Source organism: Trichosurus vulpecula, chromosome 7 (assembly GCF_011100635.1).
Source record: "Trichosurus vulpecula isolate mTriVul1 chromosome 7, mTriVul1.pri, whole genome shotgun sequence".
NCBI lineage: Eukaryota > Metazoa > Chordata > Mammalia > Diprotodontia > Phalangeridae > Trichosurus > Trichosurus vulpecula.
This window is the reverse complement of record NC_050579.1, coordinates 38,436,132-38,459,601: the sequence shown is the minus strand read 5'-3', so window position 1 is coordinate 38,459,601 and position 23,470 is coordinate 38,436,132. Positions and strand designations below refer to the sequence as shown.

Genomic DNA, 23,470 nt, shown 5'->3' with positions numbered 1-23,470 from the left:
ACGATTACTTGGGACGGATCTTGACCTAGAGGTTAGAGCATGGGAGTGAATGCAACTTTCAAATTCTGTCACATTCTACCCCTAGCACTTTGTAACTGTTGGGAAAGATTCTTAGCAGTCTTAATGCCTTGTTTATAATAATCACAACAATAATCATAACTAGCATTTATACTTTAAGCACTTTGAAGTTTGCAAAGTGCTTCACTCTGTTATCTCCTGTGGTTTTATGACCAGAGATCGGTCTAGATCAGTACCACTAGCCAGGACTGTAGGAAGACCTAAATGTGAAGATTTCATAGCTGCTTAGAGACTGGAGTAAGGAGTTTAGCAGGTCTATAGACAGAGTTTTCCTTGAAAGGTTTGAAATTGACCCTATTGTTTTAGCACAAATTAGACCCAATTGTAATTTAGATTAGTTCTAAATTTGACTGGAATAAAATTTACCCAGATACACTAGATTAGAATAAGCTGGAATAAACTCGATCATGTTTGTATTGGAGAAATTATAGAAGATAGCATTAACCAGATATAGGGCTTGAGCATCATGACTTTATTTTAAACATTGGCACTTCACAACTAGGTAGGAACAGCCTTGTAGGAATAACTCAAATTATATCATATATGTTGATCATATGTGATCTTCTAGAATAAGGATTCGTGTCCATCCTTAACTTTATCTCAGATGTGTACAGTAAGGGTATGATTCTATTAATTTTTCATATTTTTGTTTCCAAAAAGAGTGGACAGCTGGCTTCGAGGGATACAGCCTGAGCAGTCGAAGAAATATAGCACTCAGGAATGATTCCCAGGCTACAGGTGTTCTCTACTCCAGTGCTCCAACCTATTTCTGTGGGCAGACATTAACGTTTAGGCAAGTAGATGCTGGAATATATGTGTGGGGCACTTAGTAAATATATATTTTTTGAAATATTTAGTCTTCTTCACTTCTGAAATGGGACTCTAAAAATTTAAAGAAAGTTTGTTGCTTCTGGGTTTCTTGAGAATTTTCTTTAGGATGCTAAATGGAAAATTAGCAGGTTGGTAGTAAAATCAATAGTAGTCCTAGCTGTTATTCATCAGTATTAAAAAGTACACACAGTAATAGCATTACAGATGAGGAAGTCAAAGAATGTTTTGTTCCAATTTTTGTGTATCCGTTCTGTTTGTGGGTGTGAAAAAGACTTAACAATGTAAACTTTTTCTCTAGCTGTACTCTTCCCTTAAAATCAGATTCTTAGGTCTCTCTATCAGTTATCCATTTTATATTCTGAATCCCTATTGCTTTCATGTATTTTAGTTTGTTCTTTTTCATGTCATCTCATTTGTGAATCCCAAAGTCACATTTCCAAATTAGTCCTCTTAAAAATTGAAACTTTATTTAGAGAAGGAAAGGTTTATCTGATTTTTAATTTTACATTTTTGTTTTTTGGATTTGTTTTGTCTTGTTTTGCTGTATTTCAGTCCAGCAAGGCAAATGCTTCTAAAAATTTCAGGTCCTACAAGGGTAAGTTTTCATTTTCAAATATGGCACTATGTTAGCTATATCATGTACCCTCTATCTTCCATGAGCACAACTCTGTGTTCCTTGTGATAAGATAGGGTGGTGGCATTTGAAGATTTTTTTAAACCACAAACTTCTTCTCTAGCCAGTTGTTTTTGAATTATTAACAAGTATCAAAATGTCCTGTTTTGTTAATGCCTTTTCCCCAGTCACATAATGGTGTTAGTTATGGAAACATGGAGCTTGGATCAGACTACAGTTGATCACTGAATAGTCAAAAGAGTTCTTTGAAAGTGTCAGTATACTCACCCATCCTTCTTATATTTATTATTTAAAAAATCTGTGACTTTGGCTTTTGTCGGTGGTGTCCAGGGTGCAGGCTTGCTGCTGAAGGGACCTGCTCTTCCTACCCACACCCTGATTCCAGCTGTGATGCATATGACTCTGCAGCTGCTCACAAGTCAGTTCTGCCCATGTTTAAAGTGATAGTAGCTGGAATGGAGAGCTATCTGGAAACCTACTCCAAGAAGTGACAGTCACCCCGAAACTTAAACAGCCCTTGAATGGATGACAGAGAAAATGCTAATCAAGAAAAAATATACCAACAGTGCAAAAAAGTGGCCGTGTTCATTTGGAGTCCTCCAGCGTCTACCAGGGATGGAGAATCTGCGGCCTGAAGGCCACATGTAGCCCTCTAGATCCTCAAGTGCAGCCCTTTGACTGAATCCAAACTTCGGAGAACAAATCCTCTTAATAAAAGGATTTGTTCTGTAAAAATTGGACTCAAAAGGTCATGCCTAAGGACCTAGAGGACCATATGTGGCCTCAAGGCCGCAGGTTCCCCACCCCTGGCCTGGAGCAATTCAACCAGAAATATTGATGCATGTTTTCCTGAGGACTGGGATGAAAGTATAAAAGTGTCACTAAATGAGCAGGACCGTAAAACCAGTGGTGTGTCACTGAGGTAAATAGTAAGAAGAAGCGTCTGGTTGCACAGAAGTTGAAGCCAGATGCTAATTTGGTCCAGATTCTGGGCCTTGCCCTCATTGTCCTAGTTGTCCAGGCTAAACCTATTCAAAAGCCACCACAAATTCAGAACTAAAGTTCTATGACAAAGAAGCCTTCAACTCCTCTTAAACTAGCCAATACACACCCTCATTGAGGCCGTAAAGATGTTACTGTTTCCACTCAATCTGACAATAGTGTTTCTTTCTAGAACAAATTAGTCTTTTAGCTTCCTATAAAAAAAGCATGTCAATTCTATCCTGAACAAGAGGAAAGAAACCACCAGTGTTACTATATGAAGGGGGCCTTATAAAAAGGGGGTTATCATTCTCAAAGCCAGTTCTGTTAGATGTCAAAATAAATCCCTCTTGTGGTGTAAAAGAAAGTTAAGCACCGTTCAAAAGTTATGTCTTCAGGAGCTGCCGCTGACTATATTTCTAAAGCCATGCTTGCTTCAACCTTTAGTACCACATTCAGAGAGAAATCCAAAATTTTTGAGATGAGAAGATATACTCTAAGAAAAGCATTTATCAATAGTAGAAGATCTATACTAACTAAATATCCCATGGAGGATAAAAACTCTTTTTTCACTCACCCAGATAAAAGATAATAAAAAAAGTCTCATTTCTGCTTTGTCCGCTCAGCCTAAGCTGGAATTACCAAAAGAAAAACCAGTTGTGTCTTACAAGAAGGCATAACTATTACAGAAGATGAGCCAAGATTATTCAGTGATTCAGTCGTTAGAAGAAATTTTTTTTCTGAATCTCTGAACTTAATTTTAAAAAGGATGTCCAAGGAAAGGGATGCTTAAAACATTTGTAAAACTAATTAAAAATATTCTAGATGCCAAAAAATTAATTGTTGCATATGCTTTTCATGTCTCGAACCAGTTACAAGCCTGTCCAATATATGAGACAGTCATCTGGAGATCTGGACAAGTGAACTCCTAAAGGCTCGATCTGCTGGAAAGAGAGGAACTTGTATTGCTGGTGCCTTCTAACATCTGGTGCCTGCTGCTCCTGGGCTCAGGGTTGTGATCCAGTCTTCTTGTTTCATAAATGAGAATGTGGAGACCCACAGTGATTAAGCGACTTTCTCAAGTGGCAGAGCTGGGATTTGACCTTAAGGCCCCTTGTTTTGAATCTAGCGCTCTTGTCCTTCCTCTTTCCACACTGCCCACCTTCAAACCTCTCCCTGTCCTAACACAGCTTAGGCCTCTTTACCTCCCTCCCTGTCACCTTGCTCTTGCCCTCCGTTCCATTGCCTTGACACTTCTGCATGACAGTTTTGTGTTCGCCAGCACATTTGGTCTTATTTTAGTTAATGATTTGTTTATTTTAAAGGTTACAGAAGCCCCTTACCCCTTTGTGTTCTAGAATGCATCTCTTTACTTTCTACATCATTTTGTTTCTGGTTATGTTTTTGACAAAGTGTTTGATCGGGCAAATCCTCTTAGTTGATAGGGATTTTCCTAGAGAACCTATACTGTTCTTGAATGTCTGGTCTAAGAGCTGATGCTCATATTTTCTTTGAAGAGGTACCCCACTAGACCTTCTTAGGACGGGATGTGTTTTGGAGGAGGTGAGTTTGGTGTAATGCTTTTGGTTACCCTGGGAGAAAGTGGCATTTATAAGATGGCAGTATTCATTCCTTTGATGAGAAAGGAGGGGCTGGGGAAATAACCCAGAGTTGAATAAATTGAACATGTGGTGGAGGAGGAAAGTGCTTCAGTCCTGTCCTCTTATTTTACACAGGAGGGACAGTTAAACTGATAGAGGTTGGTGCATGATCAGGTGTGGCTTCTAGTACTCATTACTGTTGTTGTGTTTGTCCTTCGTTCTTGAAGAAGACCATGGCATCAGGGAGGTGATGACATGACTTGCACTTGACTTTGATTTGAGTGAGGGAGGGCTGTGCAAGGTCACCAGCCTCACTTTCTCCTCCAGAGCCATCTGGGTCCAGTGGCCTGATACTCATCAGGACAATTCGAGATGGCCCATTACTGACTCACATCTTCAAGGCCTTAATTCAAGAAGGGCTACCAGAGAGCACTTTAAAGTTGGCAAAAAGCTGTGCATGTGTTACCTCACCTGGTTCTCATAACAGCCTGTCAGTCAAGTGCTATGAAGATCCCTATTTTGTATCCATTTACCCAGTGCCTGGTAGAAGTAAAGGTTACTTTACTTCTAATAAGGGAGTGAACCCTGAACACTGCTATAATGCAATTACAATGGAATAAGGGCTTGGGAGTGGTCACATAGAGAGGAGTGAAAGGTTGGGGCGTGAGAGGGTATAGTTTGGAAAAACTAGGTGAGGTTTTGTGAAGGACATGACACCTGAGTTGGGCCTTGAAAGGAGGAAGGAGTTTTATATGCAGAATTGTAAAGAAAGTACATTCTAACTATGAGGGTCAGCCTGTGCAAATAGAGGAGGTTAGGAAATGACTAGCAGTCTAGTTTGACTGAAATGTAGAATGTATTCAAAGGAGTCATGTAAAATCGTGTTGTGAAGGAAAGGTGCCCCCATGATGATAGGCCTTGAATGCTGGAACACGGGATTTGTATCTAGGGAATATGCTGACACTGAAAGTTTCTGAGCAGATGAGTGGCTTAATTAATCAGCAATGTACATTAGCCAGAGCATGGTGGCAGTGGTGTAAAGGGTGAATTAGAACCAGGAGGGACCACAGAATCAGTGAGGCCAGCTAGAAGCTTGGCGCAGGAGGCTAGAGAAGATACAATGAAGGCTGGAGTAGAGTAGTAGGGCTAGAAATAAAGATGAATGCAAGGTATAGTACAAAAGTCTGAGAGAACAGTACTTGTCAGATGTTTGGGGGGTGAGGAAGAGTGCATTCAAAAGCTGTTGCAGGGTTTTGAGTTTATTGGCCAGGAGAACAGTGGGGCTCGCAAGAAAAGTTGGGAAATTGGGCCTGAGGAGGGGGGAGGGGCAAACGAGTGAGGTTCTAGCCATGTTCAGCTTGAAGTGTGAGCACAATACCTAGTGGATCTGGCAGGTATTTTGAAATCTGAGGGTTCTTTGGGGATGTTAGGGGTAGAAATGTAGCTTTAGTAGTCCTCTCTGTAGAGTAGATGGTGAGAGTCATCGGGAAATCCAAATAGGATTCTAAGGAAGAGAAGAGAGATAAGAGAAGGGGGCAGCAGGGCTGGAGTCTCAGGGCCTTAGGGAGGGAAGGGCCACATCATTTCTCTCCTCCCCGCCCCCATCCTCTCAACAGTCCTTCTAGCCTTTGAAGACATTTTTTAAGAGGAGAACCAACTGCCTCCCAAGGCAAGCCCATTCAAGCCCATTTTACTTAAGATGAATCAGTCAATTTTGTGTTAACAGTAGACACTTGAAAATCTTGGCAATGCTTCCATATTTTGAGATAGAACACACTCTCTTGGGAGGATGCAGCTTAGCTGAGATTTTGTATTTTGAATATGAATTTCCCCATAGAGATGCAGTGTAGTTCGGGTTTTTTCCTTATCTGTGGTTACAAAAAAAGGAAGGGTCAAAGAGCTTTTGTTTTTTGTTTTTTCTTTATCCAGTACCTATTTTTTTTTCGAGGGGAGAAGGGAGGGCAATTGGGGTTAAGTGACTTGCCCAAGATCACACAGCTAGTAAGTGTGTCAAGTGTCTGAGGTCAGATTTGAACTCAGGTCCTCCTGACTTCAGGGCTGGTGCTGTACTCACTGCGCCACCTAGCTGCCCCTTTTATCTATTTTAAAGCATTCTTGAGTTTCAGATTCTCTCTCTCCCTCCCACCCCTTCTCCAAACAATGTGATATCACCTACACATGTGAAATCATGTAAAACTTACCTCCTTATTAGCCATATAGCAAAAAAAAAAAAGAAAGCAAGAGAGAGAGAAAGAGAAAATTATACTTCATTCTAGACTCAGAGTTCATTGTCTCTCTGGAGGCGGATAGCATTCTCTTATCGTGAATCCTTTGGAATTGTCCTGGATCACTGTATTGCTCAGAGTGACCAAGTCTTTCACTGTTGATCATCATCTACAACATCGCTGTTACAGCGTACAATGACCTCCCAGTTCTTCTCACTCTACTTTGCGTTGGTTCATAAAGGTCTTGCCTTGTCTTTTGCTTCTTTCTGATACCACCCCCTTCATTGTTTCTTACAGCATAATAGTGCATCATCACAATCACATGCTACAACTTGTTCAGCCATTCTCCATTTGATGAGCAGCCCCTCAATGTCCAATTCTTTGCCATCATGAAAAGAGCTGCTATAAATATCCTTGTATACATAGGTCCCTTTCCTATTTCTTTGATCTCTTTGGGATATAGACCCAGTAGTGGTACTGCTGGATCAAAGGGTATGCATGGTTCCACACTGTTCTCCAGAATGGTTGAACCAGTTCACTGTTCTATCAACAATTCATTAACATGCCTATTTTCCTTCATCTCATTCAGCATTTGTCATTTCTGATAGGTATGAGGTGGTACCTCAGAATTGTTTTAATTTTCATTTCTCTAATCAACAGTGATTTAGGGCATTTTTTTTCTTATGACTATAGATAGCTTTGAAACTGCATATTCATATCCTTTGACCATTTATCAATTGGGGAATGACTTGTTTTTATAAATTTGGCTCAGTTCCTTATGTATTTGAGAAACGAGGCATTTATCAGAGAAACTTGCTGTAAAATTTTTTGATATTACTTCATGGTCTATGGCACCTTTTAGCAAAATGTAGTTTCCCTGATTATTTCTTTCAGATAGGTTTAATTTTGCTTTTGCTTTGTCTGAGATCATAATTGCTGCCCCTATACTCTTTACTTCAGTTGAAGCATAATGCTCTATGCTTCATTTCAGTTGTATGTGTTTTTCTGTCCCAAGTATGTCTCTTGAACACAACACATTGTTGGATTCTGGTTTCCAGTCCATTCTATCTGCCTCTGTTCTGTGGGTTAGTTCACTCCCTTCACGTTTACAATTAGGATTATAACTCTGCACTTCCCTCTATTCCATCTTCCTCTGTTTATCCTTTTCTTTCTTTTTTTAACCCAGCCCTTCCTCTGAAGTCTGTTTTGCTTCTAATCACTGCCTCCTCTAATCCACCCTCCCCCTTGGTAACCCTCTCCCTACTACCCCCCGTATCTCTTATCTCCATCACCTACTATCTCCCTATTGGATAAGATAGATTTCTGTACCCCACTGAGTGTTTATAGATGTTCTTCTCTCTTTGAACCATTTCCAGTGAGGGTGAGGGTGAAGCATTGCCTGCCTCTTTCCCTCCCTATTTTTCCCACTAATGTGAAATCTTCCTTGCACACCTCCTTTATGTGAGAAAATTTGCCCCATTCTACCTCTCCCTTCACTCTTCAACCCTCTTTATCACTCCTACATTCTTTTTTTGGAGACCATCCCAATATAATCAACTTATACCCATGCCCTCTGTCTATCCAGACGACTCCTAACGGCACTAACAGTAATAAAGTTCTTAGGAGTTACATGTATCATCTTCCTATATATAATGTGAACAGTTTTAACTCCATCAAGTTCCTTATGAATACTTTTTCATGTTTATCTTTTTTATACTTCTCTTGAGTCTTCTGTTTGAATGTCAGATTTTCCATTCAACTCTGGTCTTTTCATCAGGAATGCTTAGACATTCTCTGTTTCATTAAATGTTCATTTTTTTCCCCTGAAGGATTATACTCAGTTTTGTGCTAGGTAGGTTCACCCAATTGACATAAGCCAGTTCCTTTACAAAATGGACTCAATAGGATCCTCTGCTGTTTTTGTTTGTTTAGTTTCGATAAAGGGGAGAGAACAATGCGTATGTGCCACAAACTTCCTCTGTTTGATTATATAGTCAGCTCATCCCTCCAGATGCTCCTCAGTCTTTCTTCTGATTTTTCTTCTTCCCTGTTATAATAGGGCAGCAGGGTAGAGTAGAGACAGAATTAGGAGAAATGGGAAAAAACCATAAGAGGTGGAGTCAGAAGACCCAACTTAACATTCCGGTTGTTCATCTTATCATGTGACCATGAGCAAGGTCTGTCAACATGTATCTGTTAAGTGCCTGTGATAAGCAGTGTGATATAAAAACAAAAATGAAATGGTTCCTGCTTTCAAGGAACTTCCACTCTATTCAGGAAGAAAATATGTACAATAAAAAATAAAGGAGGTAGTTTAGGGAGGAAAAGTCCAAGCAGTTGGGGGAGAGGTGGGCCAAGCCATGTTTTAAATCTTGAAGTGAGAGGTTATATGAAGCATAGGTGAGGAGGGAGTAAATTCCAGGAGTCAGGACTGCCATTGAGAAGGCATGGAGATATTCAGATGAATGACTACGAATAGTATAGGTAATAAAACCAGGGTATTCCGTGAAAATCCATGGCCATCACCTGGTTCTCAGCTTGCAACTGTTTGTATGCCTTATAATCTGAGTAAACTAACAGAATTTATGAAGTGTTAGTAAGGCTGCCTAATAACACAAGTAGAAAATAACTAGGACCTGACCAGTTTTTAAGGAACAATCCTGCTGCTGGAAGTACATCACTTCGTCATGAAAAGGTGCCGTAGGAGAGCGGCCTAGCTCCAAGTCCCAGCCATACCATTCTTTACCTTTGGCTAAATCATTTTACCTTTTGGGGTCTCAGTTGTCTTTCTCTAAATAGGTGATCTCTCCCAATCCCAAATCCTGTAGGTCAGAATTAATTTTAACTAATCACTTAGTGACTTGATAGTTCCAAAGAAATCTTAAGATATTTTTAATTAAGCCCCTTGGTGCATCTGTATATTCTCTGTAACTGTTTACTTGTAAATACATTCATAAAACTTGAAGCAGTAAATAAATCCAGTCAGAACTTATTATATGGTGAATGGTGTGGTTGAAGCTCACAGAGGCTTACTTGTCTAATGATTTTCATGGTGAAAAGATTATAGATTCAGACTTTGAAGTCCACAGGGGATTTTTTCTTTACGACATCTCTTAAACTTCTGCTTTTGTTATCAGTGGGGTTCCCCAAAGAATTAGAAAGCTTAACAGCATATTAAATACAGCGTGGTTCCACTCTTGAGTCTTGATGCGTATATAGATGGGACTAATTTAACCATAAAATGTTTTCCCTAAAGCATCCCCAAGTGGTTTAAACATTATTGGATTTGTTTAGAAAGATGTTCATTGATAATTTGGGGAGGAGTTTAGATGGGGATAAAGATAGTATTGACTTTACAGACTCACACACTGAAGAAAGTCCAGAGGCCACACAGTCGATTTGGAAACCTGAACATCCCTTTTATGCTGTACCTGACGTCTACAACATACCTGACATCTGTACCATACCCGACATCTGTATCTTACCCGACATCTACACCATACCCAACATGTACACCATATCTGCATCCAGCTTTTGCTTGCAGACTTCACATCACAGAAACATGATACCTCCTAAAGTATCTCATTTCACTTCAGAATGGTGGTACAAAGTTTTTCCTTACATCAACCTAAATTTGCTTTTGCCACTTCTACTCCTTGCCACTAGTTTTGCCTTCTTGGGCCAATCAGAACAAATTGAATCCATGTTTAATACTCCAAACACTTGAATACAGCTATCCTATTGCCCCCTCCATCTTCTAATGACCCTCATGTTACATGATCTGGCCACCATCTTCATTACTCTCTTTGAATGTTTTCAATATGGCCCCTACAATATAGCCCTGTTTCCAATGTGACCCCTATAGCAGTACTTCATTTGTGGTCTGACCATGGTAGAACCCAAGGGGACTGTTGCCTTCCTAATTTTAACATTGCATTAATGTATTTGGCTGCCACATCACAGTGTTGATTCATGTTGAGCTTGTGGCCCATTAAAACCTACACGTCTTTTCCACATGAACTATTTAGCAATGTCCCATCTTACACAAGTGAAGTTGGTTCTTTTCTTGAACATATGGCAAAAACATTTATCTTTATTAAATTTCATCATTTTAGATTTAGTCCAACATCCTAGCATCTCAGGATCATTTTGTACCCTGATGGTTTTTTCCTCGCATGCTTTCTGTTCCTATTGGCTTTGTGTCATCAGCAAATTTTCTATCTATGCTTTTATCCAAGTCATTGCTACAGATTTTAAGTGAAGTACCTAGGAATAATTCTCTGGAAATGTCTTGGTATTATCCTTTAGCCCATCTCTGTCCATCTGTTTCACAAGAATAGAATGAGAAAATGTTAAATGCTTTGCCAAAACTTAGGTCAATTGTTTAGCATTCTCCTAATTTACTAGTTTAGTAACCTTGTCAAAAAAAGGAGCAAAGGTAGGGCAGTTTGGTCTTTTCTCAGGGAAGCCGCGCTGGCTTTTTGTCTACATGTTCACTAACTATTGCTTTAATAATTTTAGAATTCTGCCAAGAAATAAGGTCAGTTTTACTAGCCTAAAGTTTGCTCATTCCACTCTTCCCTTTTTTGAAAATTGGGTTGACGTTGGCCCTTTTTCAGTCCTCAAACACCTTTTCAGTTCTCCACAGTCTTTGAAAGTTCATTCACTAACTCAGCAATCACATGCCAGTTCTTTGAGTTCTGTGGGATATAGTTTGGCCAGACCAAGAAATGGGAACTAAAAGGCAGTTAGTAAGGTGCTCTCTTACGAGCTCACTAGCTAGTTTGAGTCTCAGTATGCTGTTTTCCCACTGTCCTTTGCCGTTCAAAGATCATTCATTCTCCTTTCCTGAGAAAATAGAAATAAAACTGGTTGAGCAGCCCTGCCTTATGTTATATACTACCATATATTATCATCATTCGATCCACCCCACATGATGGCCCTATTTCTTTTATCCTTTGTTCCCCATATTTACTTCAAAGGTCTATAATTTTAACTGTAAATACTTTTTACTGATTTTGTGAATATTAATATAGATTAAAAATCTTTAATTCAGCAAATATTTATTTAAGCATCTTCTGAGTGCAAAGCTCTAAGTTGGTTGCTGGGAATACAGTGACCAAAACAAAAATGTCCTTACCTTTTAGGAGCAAAGGCTCCTCCTGGAGGGCAACAACATGTACACATATGCATCAGTACAAAATAACCGTGTAATTTGGGTGAAGCATGGGGAAGGAGAATACTTAACAATTGCAGGAATCAGAAAAGACCTCTTGCAGGAGACCCTGGAGCTGAGCCAGGTGGGCAGGGGGCGTTTCCAAGAGACAGAAGAGGTTTTCCAGGCATAACACTGCTCCCTGGGGAAAGACATAATGGTGAGATGGAATCTACAGCAAGAAGAACCAACAAAACAGTATACACAGTCATTGCAACCAGGCACATGAAAAGACCATTCAGAGGAAGCCCATCCATCTTTGGAGTGATTGAAAAGCCTTATTTCTAGCCTATTCAGTAGCCTCCTTGCTCATCTTGCCTGCAGTCTTTCCCTTTTCCACCCTATCCTTCATACACCTACCACATTGAGATTCCTAACACCTTCCTTTGGCAAGCTATTCTTTGGATACCACCAGGTCTTTTTAGTCCCCTACCCAGCTGGCCTTGGACAGTAAAGCAGCTGTCACACTTCTGGGTGATTAGCACTTGATAACCTGGCTGCACGGCTCTTGTCTTTCTTAGCTGCTGCCCCCATCGACCCAACAATGAGAGGAACAGAACTTTGTCCAGCCTTTTCTGTGTCCACTATAGCTTTCTTAAAAGCATGAACTTGCTTTCGTAGTTTGAGATAGGGCTGCTGTTCTATTTTATGTGAAATAGAGGCTAGCTGAAAAGCAATGGAAACAAAAATAGGTTTTTCCTTGTCTCTGACTGCTATTCAAGTGAGCCCATACAGGGTTTTCTTGGCGAAGATACTGGAGCGATTCACCGTTTCCTTCTCCAGCTCATGTTACAGATGAGGAAACTGAGGCAAACAGGGTGAAGTGACTTGCCCAGAGTCACCAGCTAGTAAGTGTCTGAGGCCAGATTTGAACTCAGGAAGATGAGTCTTCCTGACTCCAAGTCCAGTCTATCTACTGTGCCATCTAGCTGCTCATGGAAGGTCATATACTGCATAAAAATTAGGAGAATGGGAGGTTATGGCTATAGTTTTCACTGTTATGGAGAGGGCAGAAGGTATGACCAGACGAGAAATGGATGAGATCATTGTAGAGAAAATAACCTCAATTATATGAAATTTGAACGTTTTTGTGTAAATGGGATCAAATCAGCTAGAACTGAAAGTATTCAATTAAAAAACATCTTTCCCCAGTTGCTTCCTCCAATAAAAAATATGCACAATTAGGAGTACTAGACAAATGGCCAAAGGACATGAAGAGTCTTCAAAATAAGTATTCCTTGAAAAATATTCAAAATGACTAATCAGAGCATACAAGTTAAAATAACTGGGGTGTTACCTCACATCCGTTGAGGTAGAAAAGATGGTAAACTTCATCTTTGGAGAGGCAGTGGGGAGACAGTTCACTGTCAGTAGACTGTGAATTGGCTCAATTTTTCAAGCAAGCAATTTAGATTTATGCAAGAAAAATCAAGATCTCTTTCTAGAATAATAATCCAAAGGAGGTTGTTGATGGCAAGAAAAGACCCCTGAGAATAAAAATCTGGACAGCATTATTTCTGACAAAAAGCTGGAAACAAAATTGGGGGAATGGCATCGATGAAGGACTTTAGAGTTTGGTAAATGCTTCACGTACATTATTTCATTTGATACTGAGAGGATTTACAAGTCATAGAATATTGTGATATTAAAAAAGACAAATGTGAAGAATTACTTAGAGAGATTTGGGAGATGTTGTATAGAGTGATACAGGTAAAGAAAGAAGCCCGGGAAGGATCATCTACCAAAGGGATTCACAATGTAATTAAGATCAAATGGAGACACAATGAGGCTGGTCACATATGATGGCCAGTGTTAGTACCATATTGCCAGACGTTTCTTAGGGATGTAATAGTAAAAATAACCATAGGTGGCATTTATATAGAGCAGAAGTGGGGAAACCTGCAGCCTTGATGCCACAGTCAAAGGGCTGCACTTGAGGACCTAGAAGGCCACATGTCACCTCAGGGCCACAGGTTCCCCACCCCTCATCTAGAGCATAGTTTGCACAGTTCTTAGCTGTTATGTCATATGATCTTTGGAAAGTATCTTTTAGAACTTTTGTATCTGTTGTCAAAACAACATGCTTTTGATTTATTTTCAGAAGTTCCGCATTTTAGAAGTATTAGCTTTTTGGGCAGCTAGGTGGCGCAGTGAGTAGAGCACTGGCCCTGGAGTCAGGAGGACCTGAGTTCAATTTCGATCTAAGATACTTGACACACTATCTGTGTGACCTTGGGCAAGTCACTTAACCCCAATTGCCCTGCTCCCCCCCCAAAATATTAGCTTTTTATTTTTTAATTCAAATTAAGCAAGATTGAGTAAAATGCTACTATCTTCATACTAAAACATTTAAAGGAAATTAGGATACATGGGTTTCAGATTGTCCTATAGACATATTGTGTTTCTATTCAAAGAGAGACAATTCTCAAACATACAAGTATTGATTATTTTGCCTGTGCTTGTGGCTAAAGAACTTTCTTCCCTAAGGGGTTATCACTATTTTGAGAAATTTTTTTGTAGATTTTGATGAATCTTGTTATTTTTAGTTTTATAATTCTGCTTGGAAATAATTAGATTCCTTCTAATATCCTCAGACATCTAAAATAGAAACATTGCTCCCCAAAGTATCTTATTTAAACTGTTGACTTGGGTGAAGAAAACCATCTCTGAAACTTGATTTGATTCTTAGATTACACTCCTCTCCCTCATTATCTGTTGCTCTAGAAAGAACCTTGGATGGTAAAGTGCCATACTGTTAACAAAACCCTCCTAAGGATAACCAACAGCTTCATGTAAATCTTTTCGCTCCCAAGTAAAGATGTGCTTTCCCAAAATGTCAGGGAATGATCCTGGGCACTGAAATGCTGCTTCACTCTTAAGCCAGCTGTCAGTCATGAGGCCAAGCAGTAGACAACGTGGGAGCCAATCTGGCACTAACCCAGACAGAAGCTGACCTGCTCCATTGCAGGAAGTTAACAGTGACATTTCTGGCCCAAGTGCTTCATGGCACCTGATAAGAAAAATTTGTGTGTGGTGATAACCACAACTTGCATTACTGTAGTAAGGTCTGATACTGAGTGTGAAATAGAAATTTATGACATTCGGAAAGGAAAAGTCCCAGTGGGATTGCTCTGCAGATTTTAGAATAACAGGGTTACCAGATTGTGGGTTTTTTTTTTTAATTAACTTTTACCCTTCTCATGCAGAGTCGAAACTGTGGGCCAGCCAGATAGACGAGACAGTATAGGAGTTTGTGTAGAAAAACAGAATGGCTACGACTCTCTGCAGCGAGATCAAGCAGTGTGTATTGGTACAAATGGTAAGAAATGACTGTTTTTAAGCATCCGAATAGAACGCAAAGGCATGTCTAGTAAGAGATAAGGCATGTCTTTAAAAAAAAGGATAAAAAAGTTAGTCTTCCTGACCTCAATCTGTACATACATACATACATACTTGTGTGTATATTACTGTGAGAAGAGACATTACAGTTTCTCTCATCTCCAACTTTACAAATATGATCTTGTAATCTTAATTTTATGGATGAGGGAAATGGGACAGCTTGGCTAATGTCACACTTCTCGTTCATGGGTTATCCAAGACTAACCCAGCTCAGGGAATCAATGCAATATTTGAGGCTGAATATCTAGGTTCAACTCTTCACTAGTTCTGTGATGTGGGGGCCTCAGTTTTTTTAATCTGTAAAATAAGGGCCTTAGACCTAGATCAAGTTTCTTAATCAGGGTCTGTGAATGTGTTTGTTTGTTTTTTTTTAAATAACTATTTCAGTATGATTCCTTTCTTTTGTAATCCTAGATATTTTATGTGTTTAAAAACATTCTGAGAAGGGGGGTGGGTGGGGTCCATATGCTTTATCAGAACGCCAAGAACCACAGCACAAAAAAGGTTAAGAACTCTTGACCTGGACAGTCTCTCCAAGGACCCTTCCTGATTCCCAGTCCATTGTTCAGCTACAACACTGATACCATCAAACAAATCAGTTTTAGAACAGTTGATGTATTTGTGTCATCAGAAATAGCTGTGTCTTTCATTGTACTGGGAATGAATCATTTATTCATGATCTACGAAAGACTGACATCTAAACTGTTTAAGCAATAGAATGTGTTAATGTAACTTATATTCTTAACTTAGCCAGAATAAAAATTGGGTCGTTCATAGAGCCATGGTTTAAGTGGTTTCTAGGGGATATCTAGGTTGTTCTCCTTTGTTCAGCTTTGTTGTACACATGTGAGTAATGGTCTCTCTTACCCTTTCAGGTGCCGTTTTTGTAAATGGGAAGGAGATGACAAATCAGTTGCCAGCAGTTACTTCTGGGTCCACTGTCACATTTGACATGGAAGCAGTGACCCTGGTTACCACTAATAATAATGAGGCTGGGAACTTTAAGCTGAGAGTAACTATAAGCTCTAATAATAGGGAAGTGGTTTTTGACTGGTTACTTGACCAATCATATGTTTCTCTTTACTTTGGATGTTCATTTTTTAATCCTGGTTGGAAGGTATTAGTGTTTTAGTCTTTGGATTAATTAGTATTAGGTTGAGATATCCTCGGCCAAGTTTAAGTGACAAAGCCAGACTCATCTCTCAAATAGGCAGTTTAGGAATTGAATGTGTTTCTAACAGGATTCATTTAAAAATATGTATATTTTTTCGACAAAAGCATAATGCAGTCAAGTTTATTTCCAAGCATGCAGTGAGCAAATACTACATTGTGGTAAAATTTAAATGGATTTCTTACTAATAAAATGTGGAGGTGGGAGTGGGTAGGAAGGGCCTGTCCTGAAACCTTTCACTGCTTATTAACTTTGGTTATTCTAATGGAAAAACTCAATTTGCATGCCCTTACAATTAAATCTGCATATTTTTAAGACCAAAGTTCTAGAAAGCTTTCAGGCATGAAGCAGTTGTAGTACATTAATGGCAATAGATGGAATGTAAGTTCTACATTGTCTGGTATGGTTCTTATGAATTGCAAATGTGGAACATTCCAATTTTTTTTTTTTACAATATCTGCCTTCTCTTTCTATATGGATCTTAATTTATAACCAAAAAAAAAAAAGATCCAGCTAGAAATCAAAGTCCTGTTTGCTATCTTTCATTAGATTAGCCCTTCTTCACCAGTGTGCCTTGTATGTTCAGGGATTTTAAGAACAGTATTGAATTTTTGCATTCAATAATAATACTTAAGTCTTCAAAGCATTTGATTTTCTGTATTTTTTTGTGCCTGAAGCAAAAAAGCCTGTAATAATCTAACCAAAGTATTTTCTTTTGCTCAAACTTTGTAATGAAGTTTGATATATTTTAGAGCAGGGGTGGGGAACCTTCAGCCTTGAGGCCACTGGACTCGAGCCACACTTGAGGACCTAGAGGGCCACATGTGGCCTCAAGGCCACAGGTTCCCCAGCCGTGATTCAGAGGATGTTCACAGGGTAAAACTACTTACATAGCTAGTCCATACAGTGTTAGCCACATTACATATATTGGTGCACATGTGTGCATGTGTATATATGGCACATGATCTCTAGGACAGTTTATCAGCTTGTTTGTCCTTTAAGGACCAACCAAACATAAGATAATACTTGATTTTTTGAGACAGCTTTACCTTTGTGTAAAATATTTATTTTAAGGCCCTACTATGTTAAAAATAATGGTCTTAACTATCTATACCAACTTACAAAAAGTTTTAATGTGAATTTTTTTATCGGTAGGAACATGTTTGAAAAAACAAGTTTGATATTTTTGTAAAATAATTTATTTGGGGATTCAGTTCCCTGTTTGACAATCATTACATTGTCCCTTCGATTTTTTTATATATTAGCAGTCTTTCATTTTGGTTTGTGATATAGTTAAATGATGTGGCAGGTGAAATGTGGCAGATGTAAATGCCTTATCTATTAGTGCTGAACTGAATAAAATAAAGTACAAAACACATGTGCATCTCTTTTTTTTTTTTTTGCAGGAGACTCAGTAAACCTAGTTCTTGTACCATTCAAGCAAAAGCAGAAAACAGGACCCATTCTTTAAATGAAATTTGTGCTTTTTTTGGTGGGGTAGATGTTCTTAAATATTTTTTTAAACTTAGTATAACAGAAGGAAAATGCCAAAATTCATTTTCAGCAAGATTCATTTGTTTTATTTCGGTCATTTAACAAATATAGACTTATTCTTATATTTAAGTAAACTGTGCTTCTACAATAGAGCCTTAACCCAAATTGGTTTGAACTCTAAAAAGCAATCCAAATACTAATTTTTACTCATATTATGAACTAATGTTCATATAGCGTTCATAAACAATACTGTTAATGAGTCGGTTTGAATGGTAACTGAACTTATTTAAGAAGTCTAGTATAAACAGATCTGTCAGAGAAAACTGGTTTACACCTTCTGCAGGGTCTTATTAATGAACTAATTGTGACTCTGGCAACACAGTTCAGTCCTGAGCTTACTTTAAGCTCTGTTAAGGTAAAATTCAGAGATAAATCCAATGTTGGGTTTCTCAGATGTCTCACCAACAAGGAAAGAAAAGGAAAAAAACCCCAGCCTGAACCAAGAAAAGACAAACTAATATTTTTAAATGGGCTAAGGAAAGTGTCAATACAAAGATCCTAATTGCAATAATCTCAGCATTACTGATATCATGAAGATGTTAATAAAGAACTTTGACACCATACTGGAGGAGACAGTTGTTTTTTAGTTTTTTAAAATTCCAGAATTGGCAAAACTGGAGGAATGGAAAGACTCCTCACGATCTAAACAAGGAAAGAACCTAAGATCTATGCTGCCGAACTCCCAGATGAATGCTACAGTATGGACAAGTCCACTGTAGATTTGTCTCTGGTTGTTTACTGTGTTCTCACTGCTACTCAGCATTTTTTTTCTTCCCTGACTGTCCCACTTCTACAGCAATTGTTGCAAAATAACTTTTCTCAAGCTTCTTCCTTTTTGTCGGCAGAGAACTTCACCTCCTTAGTTATTGAGAAAATAAGAGGCCATTAGTCCAGAATTCATTCTTCTATCCCTATTCGTCTTTGCTTCCATCAGTGCTAAAGATGTCTTCTCGCCCCATCTGTAATCTGCCCCCTTAGAACTCTTCCCATTGCCTTATAAACATGCCTAGAATTCCACAATCCTTTAAATTGTATTTACCACCTCAATCTTTATTGTCCTACGATGCTTTTTACAGCCAAATGCCTACTAAATGCTGGGCATGCTCATTGCCTCTATTCCTCAACTCCCACCCCTTCATTTATAATCTGGCTCCAATCCCAGTATTCCTCTCTAGGGTTACCAATATTCTCAGTCCTCCTAGACTATAGCTTTTGACAGTTTTGATCACCCCCTCCAGCATGTGTGCTTTCTCTTGTTGAAAGTTTCCTGGTACTTAGCACCACCCTTCCCTGGACTCTCCTCCTTATTCTGGCCCTGAGCATTCTGTCTTGGACTTTTCCCTTTCTGCACTTTTGCTGATCTTACCCTTGTCTATTGTGATCCAATTCTCAAATTTATACCTCCTTCTCTTATCTCTTCTTGGAGCTCCAGTCCATTACTACACTCTAGACTTCTCTCTGGAGGACCCTGTAAACATGTCAAAATCAGTAGGCCAACATGGAACTCAGTATCTTCCCCTGATCAATCCTGTAAACTCCTCTTGTTGAAGGCACCATAAGCCAAGTCACCAAGACTCAGGTCACTCTCAATTCTTAATTATTCCACCCCACAAATTCAGTCAGTTGCAGTGTTTTGCCAATTTCCTGAGGCTGGCATTCCCAAGCATTCATTCTGACAGCGGCATACCTTTCTAGGCTTATTCCATGTTGATGCCCCGTTTCACACATGCTTACATTCCAGCCACACTGGGCTACTTGCTGGGCCCTGAATTAGACATTTTTCCCACCTCCACTGAATGCCAGTTTGTTACCCACCCAGCTCTGCTTCTTACAACCTAAGTTGAAGGTTCAACTCAGGTGTCACGCACCCATAGGAACCATTTCCTGCTCCTGGGTTTTAACTCTTTCTTAAATATCTTGTATTTATATAAATATCCTAATACTACTCCCCTTCAATAACAAGTAAATTTCTTTTTATTTCTATTTTTCATTGCATCTTTGTATCACAAATCTTACCTATTTATAGGTGCTTAATGAATGGACATCAAATTGAATGTGCTGAGTTGGCAAGAAAAAAATGTTCAGTTCTTTTCAGTCACGTCTGACTCTCCGTGACCCCATTTGGGATTTTCTTGGCAAAAATACTGGAGTAATTTGCCATTTCCTTCTTCAGCTCTGAGGCAAACAGAGTTGTCACTTACCCAGAGTCACACAGCTAGCTAGTAAGTATATGAGGCCCCATTTGAACTCAGGAAGAGGAGTCTTCCCGACTCCAGGACAGGCACTGTCTGTCACCTAGTGACCCAAGGAAAAACTACATGGTGCCAAATTAGTGCATAAATCACTTAACAAGAGTGATCACAGTCAGCTTTCAGAGGGAGAACATAGAAATTGTGATGTTTACAAAAATAAGGAATAGGGGCAATGTATCCCATAATTATCTTAGGATCTTCTACAGATGATCAATTTTTAAAAACTCTACAGACTCTGAAAAGTTTTTATATTTAAAAAAAAATTACTTCTATCCCCCCAATTGCTTGACTGAAAATTCATGTTCCCCTTGATCTTCTCTAACAGAACTAAAAATAAAAGGTGGATGATCACTTCGATAGAATATTTGATAGTGTAATAATTCAGTACTGAGATTCTGTCCCTTCCCTTTCTTTCAAGAGTATAAACCCAAAAAGCTGCTTGCTTCCTTCAACTAGTTGCCTCTTGACCTCACTGGACAAAAACCACAGCAAATACATTTCTTTTAGCTTCCAAAGCAGTTTTCTTAGGGAAACAAGTTTCAGAAAATTTCTTAACATATTTTTAAAGAAAATCATATGGGGCAGCTCAGAGGCATAGTAGATAATATAACACCAGCCCTGGAGTAAGGACTGGCCTCACACACTAGCTGTGTAATCCTAGGCATTTAACCGCAATTGCCTACAAAGAAGGAAGAAAATAAGCATAGTTTTTCTTACGGCTAGCTAATAAGGTGAAAAACGCAAATTTCTACGAGTCAGTTAATCCCCTTTATGTCAAGAGTACAGAATAGCAAATACAGATATAAAATCCTTACACAATCTCCTTGGGTTCTAAGCATAAAACTTTTCTTCAGGAAAATACATTAATATATTATCTTATATTTAAGATGAATATATTAAATACAACAAAAGGCAATAGCAAAATGATCTGTAATATTAGTGCTGTAAAAAAAGGGAATAAATTGTGTTTGTGAATTTGTATCCTGGTAGCTGTATTCTGGTTGTTCGAGATAGCAGCAGTTTCTTAACATAGTCTACATAGAAAAAAGAAAAGAATGCAGCTTTTATATTATTGAACTTTATGTACAAAATCATTTGATTTCAAATAAACATTTAATGTAAAAACAAAGGTCCATTTCAACAACTGAACTTTTTTTCCCATTTTTAAACACATCTACTGTACCATTCAAATGCTTGACCAGCTTACATGATTTCTTCAAAGTCTCTTATCAAGGGTACATATAGAAAAGGCATCTTTTTATAAATAGAAACAAAGGGATTTTTTCAGCTTTTATTATAAGATGACATAAAAAAGTTTACTGAACAGAAGTAATTTCATTACTATTTTTGGGGGGGATCACCAACTTTTGTGCAAACAATGCTAGCCTTCTTTTAAGCATTAAGAGCATAACTGCTTAAGAAATGACATAAGCAATAATTCTAGACCTACATCTCCCCTAAAATAATCTATTTTTTTTTTACATATGTGCACAGCTTTAGCAAATTAAAGCCAGAGAGAAATGCTTGAGATCCACTACCCGGAGGCATGATTTGAGTTACGATTACTCCTCACTGGAGTGCTGACAACTCAAGGAGACTGTAATGAAAGCTGCATTTTCCCTCTTTCCTATTTTTACACAAAAATCAGTGACTAAGAACTTAATACTGGATGACCAATCACATCCACACCATTAGTTAAATAGTCTCACAGTTAAACACATCTTAAAGACCAATCAAATCAGTATTTACATTTTATAAATTTCTGAAGACACCATTAGAAAGCTTATATATCCCTTCACTAAACAAAATAGGGAGCTGCATCTGATGGTGGAGGAATGAAATAAAAAATTAAAAATACCTGTATTTACAGCAGCATTGTTCCTTTATAAATAAAGAATATGAAATGCAATATCTTAAGGATAATAAAAAATTGAGGTGATGTCTCTCAACCACAGTGCTTGGAGTTGGAATAAAAACTCATTGGTGCTGACATTGTGCCAGTAGTGAAACAACTTCCCACGAGAGAAAATTCAATTGTAAATGTGTGCAACTAAAAGATGAAACTGCTCAGGACTGTTCAGATGAGAGTATGGAGTGAGGGGTCCTGCTGGGGTAGCACACTCTTGTGTGGAACAGCTTCTCTGTCCAACCTCAAAGGGAGTTCTCCGCTTTTTCAAATTAGCATCTGAAATTCTTCACTCAGTATGCTAATACAATGCTAATGAGAAGATGTGGATGCCTGAATTTTCAATGTGTAGTTACTTAATTTAAAGAAAAAATAGTAAAATGTTCAAGTTTAAAAGAATACACTGGGTGAGCAATGCATCAAAATTATCCACATACAAACACACTGCCAGAAACAAAACCAAACAACTCTGCCTGGGAGCTTGTGTTATCAAAGATGAAAAGTCCAGGATCTTCCCAAACAGGCACAAGTCAAAGAAGTACTACCTTATCTTTTGGAAAAGTGTAACTGAATCTATTTGATGTACAACTATGTCCAAATTTGTGACTCTTCATTCAAAATTGATAAATGATTTCAAGAAGCAAGGATCAAGGTCGGACTGAAAATAGTAATGTGCATAATTCTGCCAAAATTTAAATGGATGTCTAAATTGCTTAAAAAAGTGAATTCTATTTCAATTCCCATCCCAATGTCTCACAATTACAAAGTAGGAAAACAAGTCACAAATGCAAAAACTTATAATTTATATATGTGTAAGTTTTTATATTATCAATTCAATAGATTTCATAAGACATTAATTGCTCAAGTTACAAAAAAGCTTTTTATGAAGTATTGCTCTTCATGCTCAAAGTGGAGAATATTGCAATGATACCACTACAACTGATATACATGTATTACTTGCATAATGAAGCCAAGTGAACCCTGATACAATGTCTTGGTTGAAATCATTTACTTCATCTAACAGTGCCTGGTTGGAACCTATGATTTACAAAATAAAAGAGAAGAGAAGCTCTTCCTAGAGAGTGTATTCCCCAGAATGTTTTTCAGTGTTTGTCCATCACACGGGATTAGCATTGCTTTTCAGAGTTTTTGTTTCTTACTCTGTTTTGAAACCCCTGAGACCGTATCGGTGTCTGGAATCCTCTCCCTTGGGTGAACATCGGTGTATCCATTGGAGGTCCCATTTTGCTCTTCCATTGGCTCTTCACTAGCAGGGAGACCAGCTTCTCCTTTGTCTAACTTCTGTTGCATTTCCCGGAGCTTAGTAACTGCTTTGTCTATTGACATTATGCTAATGAGATTAAAGTCATGCATGCTGACCAGGTGAAGCATGAAGTTTCGACAGAGATTCTTCTTAATGATTTTCTGTCCATAATTTTCTACAAACAGCATACAGGCATGATTCATTTGATTGTCAGCAATAAACCTGAGTAACAAAAAAGACCACACACGTCATCAACGAGGTATCATGGAATCCAATTATCAAGGTCAGCTATCAGTGCCATTCGTCAACTCTTCTGAAAACATTTTGAGAATATGCTGAAACAATTTCAGTTGTTTAAA

General features: G+C 38.4%; 2 protein-coding genes across 2 annotated transcripts in view; one reads left to right on the top strand and one right to left on the bottom strand.

Moving 5' to 3' along the window:
- The window catches only part of CRLF3 (cytokine receptor like factor 3), a 38,038-nt gene extending 20,525 nt beyond the window's left edge, over positions 1 to 17,513 (top strand). Inside the window, exons 6-8 of the mRNA XM_036767444.1 lie at positions 739 to 871; positions 14,772 to 14,884; positions 15,840 to 17,513. Coding sequence (XP_036623339.1) covers positions 739 to 871; positions 14,772 to 14,884; positions 15,840 to 16,096 — 503 coding nt within the window. The 3' untranslated portion in view covers positions 16,097 to 17,513. The remainder of the gene's footprint in view (positions 1 to 738; positions 872 to 14,771; positions 14,885 to 15,839) is intronic.
- Positions 17,514 to 21,003: 3,490 nt separating this feature from the next.
- The window catches only part of SUZ12 (SUZ12 polycomb repressive complex 2 subunit), a 36,192-nt gene continuing 33,725 nt past the window's right edge, over positions 21,004 to 23,470 (bottom strand). The window contains exon 16 of the mRNA XM_036767388.1: positions 21,004 to 23,333. Within this exon, the coding sequence (XP_036623283.1) occupies positions 22,988 to 23,333 (346 nt within the window). The 3' untranslated portion in view covers positions 21,004 to 22,987. The remainder of the gene's footprint in view (positions 23,334 to 23,470) is intronic.